At 45.3% G+C, this 6000-nt stretch overlaps 1 protein-coding gene across 1 annotated transcript in view; it reads right to left on the reverse strand.

The window, feature by feature from the left end:
* Nucleotides 1-4883, reverse strand: part of LOC115475866 (adenosine deaminase-like) — a 112282-nt gene extending 107399 nt beyond the window's left edge. The window contains exon 1 of the mRNA XM_030211922.1: nucleotides 4775-4883. Coding sequence (XP_030067782.1) covers nucleotides 4775-4810 — 36 coding nt within the window. The 5' untranslated portion in view covers nucleotides 4811-4883. The remainder of the gene's footprint in view (nucleotides 1-4774) is intronic.
* Between the last annotated feature and the right edge of the window lie 1117 nt (nucleotides 4884-6000).

Raw genomic sequence — 6000 nt, forward strand, 5'->3', positions numbered from 1 at the left:
AAACCAACATTCGGCGCTGGCTGGTTACGTTTCAACCAGGGGCGTATCTGGACTCCGGCGGTAGGGGGGGCCAGAGCTAGAGGGAGGGTCCCCCGCCAGCTGAAGAAATATTTTTAAAGGCAGCGGCAGGTGGAAGCGGACCTCGGCTGGTGGGGGTTGGGGTCCCCCGTCAGCAAAGGTAAGCAACGGCAGCGGGGGAGGGTTGATGGCGGTAGGGGGGTCCAGGGCGAAATCTGCGGGGGCCCAGGCCCCTGTGGCCCCACGCAGATACGCCCCTGGTTTCAACTGGCCAAAGATAAACCTATTTCAGCGGCTGCCTGATTTGGAAACCAAACTTAGCTGTTGATGCACTTATTAGCGGATAACTGGTTAGCCACTATGCGCTGACAGGGAGTATATTTAGCAAGCGATAACTGGCTATCTCCTGCTGAATATTCGCAGATAGCCAGTTAAGAGCCATTCCTGGTCGGTTAAATAGTGCTGAATATCAGGGGGGGGGGGAGGGGGGAGAGACAGTGTTTACATAATGTCGCATCTCAAATAATGGGGTCCTTTTACTAAGATGCACCAACGGATTTAGGGTGCGCTAAATGATAAGAATGGGTATTTTGTTTAGCAGAATAAAAACCACAGGAGTGGAAAAAACACCGATATCCCACAAGGAATAACACAGAGAAAGCAAGGAGTGGGAACCCCGTGTACCGAAATATGGTACCTTGGTACAGTCAATGGTAATAAGTCATCTGGACTACTGTAATGCACTAGACGCTGGCTGCAAAGAACAGACTATCAAAAAACTCCAAACAGCCCAGAATACAGCCGCCAGACTCATATTTGGAAAAACCAAATATGAAAGTGCGAAAACCCTAAGAGAGAAACTTCACTGGCTCCCACTCAAGGAACGAGTTGCGTTCAAGATCTGCACGATTGTACACAAAATCATTCACGCAGATGCCCCAATCTACGTGCTGAACCTTGTGGACTTGCCTCCCAGAAACGCCATAAGATCATCCCGCAAATTTCTCAGTCTGCACTTCCCCAGCTCTAAAGGATTAAAATATAAGCTGATACATGCTACCACCTTCTCTTACACGAGCACGCAGCTGTGGAATGCATTACCTACAGCCCTGAAAGCTATTAATGAAATAACAAACTTCTGCAAATCTCTGAAGAGGCTTCTACTCAACAAAGCCTACAAAGAGAACCCACAGCCTTACAAAACTACCTCACCAACTCACCCAATTATTACGGTCCACCTTATATCCTGCCTAACACCTTCCTTCTCTCTTCCCTCACCTAATCTTTGTACATCACTAATTGTGTCTGATATCATGGAATGATTATGTCATAACCAAACTCTGTAAGCCACATTGAGCCTGCAAACTGGTTGCAAAATGTGGGATACAAATGCAATAAAATAAATAAATTTATTAAGTTTATCGCCCTTTCCACCATCTCTGGTCTGTTTTGAAGAGCCTGACTCTGTTCCCACTCTTTGCTTTCTCTATCTTATTTAGCATGCACTAAATCTGTTAGTGCACCTTAGTAAAGGATCCCTGGGTGTCCCGAGGCTATTTTTAAAGAGACGGTGGAAGAAACATGTGCCGTGGCTAAGTTGATTTTTAATAGAATGTTTTCTCTCAATTCAGGGTTAATGAACTGAATTTTGGATCTGCAAGAGGAATAAAATGACAGAGGTCAAATTGGTACTAAACAGATCTTTAGAAATAAAAAAAAAACAAAAAAACCTAAAGGCACAGAGTGAGCGGCATGGAGCTTTCTGGACTAAAATGCGATGGTGGCAAGCCTATAAATTGGCACCTCACTTTAGGTGCCATAAAGGGGAATGTTTATCGCCAGTTCTATAGCTACAAAAGACATGCATAAGCTGTTAGAGAATATTAACACAAAGAGGGGCATAATTGAACTGGGCGCCCAAGTTTTCATGAGGGTGTCCTCGCAGGACGGCCCCATAAAGGGGCAGGGCAACACGTATTATCGTAACAAGATGGACGTCCATCTTTCGTTTCAATAATACGGTCAGGGATGCCCAAATCATGAAATTTAGGTCGACCTTAGAGATGGTCGTCCTTGGTTTTCGGCGATAATGGAAACCAAAGACGTCTATCTCAAAAACGTCCAAATCCAAGCCATTTGGTCATGGGAGGAGCCACCATTCATAGTGCACTGGTCCCCTTGACATGCCAGGAGATCAACCAGGCACCCTAGGGGGCACTGCAGTGAACTTCACAAATTACTCCCAGGTGCATAGCTCCCTTTCCTTGTGTGCTGAGCCCCCTAAACTTCCCCAAAACCCACAGCTGTACACCACTACCTAAGGAGTGAAGGGGGCACCTAAATGTGGGTACAGTAGGTTTATGGTGGGTTTTGTAGGGCTCACATTTACCACCACAAGTGTAACAGGTGGGGGGGGGGGTGGGCCTGGGCCTGCCTGCAATACACTGCACCCACTACAACTGCTCCAGGGACCTGTATACTGCTGCGATGGACCCGAGCATGGCATTTGAGGCTGGCAAAAAAGTATTTTAAACCTTTTTTTTATGGTGGGAGGGGGTTAGTGACCACTGGGGGAGTAAGGGGAGGTGATCCCCGATTGCTTCCAGTGGTCATCTAGTCTGTTTGGGCACCTTTTTGAGGCTTGGTCGTGAAACAAAATGGACCAAGTAAAGTAGTCCAAGTACTCATCAGGGACGCCCTTCTTTTTTCCCCATTATCAGCCGATGACGACCATCTCCTAATCAAGCCCCAGTCCCGCCTTTGCTACCCTGTCGACACGCCCCCGTGAACTTTGGTCATCCCCGTGAGGGAAAGCAGTCGAGGGTGTCCAAAAAATCGGCTTTCGATTATGCCGATTTGGACGACCTTGCGAGAAGGACGCCCATCTCCCGATTTGTGTCGAAAAATAAGCCAGATAGCTGCATTGGCATGCATGGCTGGTGGAAGTGGGTGTGTCTATGAGAACCAGCCAATGAGCAGAATTGATAGCATTGTTTAAGTCATGTGGGCACGTCACCATGCAGCACATATTTCACCCACACCTACCTCTCCTGCCAGCTATGTGCTAAGCAATTTAGTCCCAATGTTTATAGGAAAAGGAAAGGGAAATGGGATGGAATTTGATGTGCCACCAGTGGTTACAGTCAAAGCGGTTTACATATTATATACAGGTATTTATTTTGCACCCTGGGCAATGGAGGGTTAAGGGACTTACCTGGAGTCAGAAAGAGCTACAGGGGGATTCAAAAATACTAGGACTAGGGGGGGCATACAATGAAGCTACAAAGCAGTAACTTTAAAATGAATCGGAGAACATTTTTCCTCGCTCAACGTGTAAACTCTGGAATTCATTGCTAGAGAATGTGGTAAAGGCAGTTAGCTTAGCGGGGTTTTAAAAAAGGGTTTGGATGGCTTCCTAAAAGAAAAGGTCATATAGACCATTATTAAAATGAACTTGGGGAAAATCCACTGCTTATTTCTAGGCTAAGCAGCATAAAAGGTATTGTACTTTTTTGGGATCTTGCCAGGTACATGTGACCTGGATTGGCCACTGTTGGAAACAGGATGCTGGGCTTGATGGACCTTCGGTCTGTCCCAGTATGGCAATACTTTTGTACAAACCCAGTGCCCCTGGTTTCTCAGGCCACTGCACTAACCATTAAGCTACGCCTCCACTCAAACATAAAATAAAGCCTGGCACTTATGCACACAACAGCAAATTATTGACCTTTGGCACTAATAATATTCTTAAGCACTTGTATTCAATAAACGAGGCCAGTTTATAGAATTTGCCATTCATGTGTATTTTTCACTTATGTAGCCGTATTCAAAAATGCCACCTGATTTAGCCAGTCAGTAGGGGGCATCCTTTTTTGGGGGCATTTGTTTTACAATGATATTAGGTGCCTATAGCACTATGTAAAATGGGAGGGAGGAGGAAAAGCAGGCAACATTAAACCAAACTCCTATTATTACAGATTCACAAGCACCTTTTACAGAAACAAAGATATGGTTTTGGATGGACTCCAGCACAGATTATATTATCTATCATCAGAAAACTGCCACTATACAATAATTCATATTTTTTTTTAAAAAAAACATACCCTGTTTGATATTTGCAGATCGCTTTAGATTAATCTCTGTATAAACACACAGATTACAAAAAAAAGGCGTGGTGTGCTCATTGGAACTAGAGTAACTGAGTTGTGTCCGAATTACAGTTCTCTGTAATTGGGCGAGGGGGCAGCTTCCTACCCTGTGCAGCTTTATCCCACTAGAATTTGTCATGGCAGGGTCTAGTAAGGTAAGTAAAGTTACTACCAGTGGAAAACGTGCAGTTTACCAAATTAAAGTTCTGGGTGTCTGGCTAGACTCAGTTTCATCCCGATTGCTGCCCACAGTCCAAGCAACCCTTCTCGTTTTCTCATGAACTCGTTCAGCTGAGGAACAGATGAGAACCCACGGCACAGAGGGATGCCTTCAGTTCAGGAGAAGCTACCGCACAGACACATACCTTCAGCTCAGGAGGAGACCCTAAGGTTCCAGGTCACAGCCACAGCCACATTTCTCTCCCCCCCCCCCCCCCCCCCCCTTTACTAGTTTAATTCATATGACACAGTTCCCCTTTTCCTAATCAGGGGAGAAAGCACTTTCCATATAGCATAATCAGCATTGAGAGGATACTCTCACTCTCAGCATTTCTCCACTTCTTTTGCGTGGTTCTATAACTGAGCACTACATGCAAGGATTGCCATACCTTAGGCTTTTCAAAAGTGGGTAGCTTGTCTTCCATATTGCGGTTTCTGGTCTCTCCTGCAGTGGGATAGTTTAAAACAATAATCCACTCTTCCGCTAGCCTTTACCCTGCCCTGCTCCTCAGCCCCGCCCTTAAAGAGGAGGAGCCACTTGACGTCACTAGCAAGCGAAGGCAAGCACAGCCATGAGCCATGCCACACTGGCTCTGTAGTATACGAGCAGGGCAGAGAAATCACATCACCAGCATTCACGTTACAGCTACCCCTGCCTGGTTTTGCCCCGTTGCATGCAGGGAATTGTAGTTCCTTAAGAAAAGTGGGACTGTGCATGCCAGAAGGCAAAACCAGGACTGAGGCCAGCCTGTATGAATTTCCCTGGGTGAAATGGCAAATGCTTAAATTAAATCAGAATTGTATTTTTTTTTCTCCTTACTTATTTGCCCAAATGAAACTTAGGTGCACGGTATGATTGCCCATCTATCTCCTCCGCTTTCCTCTTCAGACTATCATCGGAATACCTTTTGTGATTCACTTGCATTTTGTAGTAGTGGGTTCATTTTTTTTCCTGCAAAGAGGAAGAAGAGGGTTTGTTTTGTTTTGTTTTTTTACCAGTCCTGGTTTGGAAATACATCACAAAGCAGTGTGGTATTTCGAGTCCCTGATTCCACCCACTGAAATCAATACTGCAGATTCCATAATGCAACAGGATGGAATATCAGAAATCCAGGACTGGCCTCCAACTCTATCCCGTCTACTGCTGACTGGAGGAAAGGAGCGTTTACCCCTGGAAGCAGAGCTGCCTAGTTATCCAGTTCCAAAAAGGAGACTTTTTCACCAATTTTGAACTTACACCCCAAAGCAGTGTGGGATTTATAGTCCCTGATTCTGTCCATCAAAATCTATGAGGCAGGTCCCATAATGCATCAGGATAGATGTCAGAAAACCAGGACCGACCTCAAATCTCCCACTTGGAACTGGGTAACTTGGCAATGCTGTGAAAGCTAGTGAAAATATATATCTGTTAGTCTAAGGAAAAGGTATTACCTTATATAGGGGTCCTTTTACAAAGCAGCAGTAGCGCAGGAACCCTTACCGCCCCCTCAATGGCTGGCAGTAAGTGCTCCACCCCCCCTGAAATGCTTCACTTGCCGCACGACCATTTCTTTTAAAAAAAAAATTAAGACTTGCCTTTTATTTATTATTTATTTATTGCACTTGTATCCCACAT

Source organism: Microcaecilia unicolor, chromosome 8 (genome assembly GCF_901765095.1).
Source record: "Microcaecilia unicolor chromosome 8, aMicUni1.1, whole genome shotgun sequence".
Lineage (NCBI taxonomy): Eukaryota > Metazoa > Chordata > Amphibia > Gymnophiona > Siphonopidae > Microcaecilia > Microcaecilia unicolor.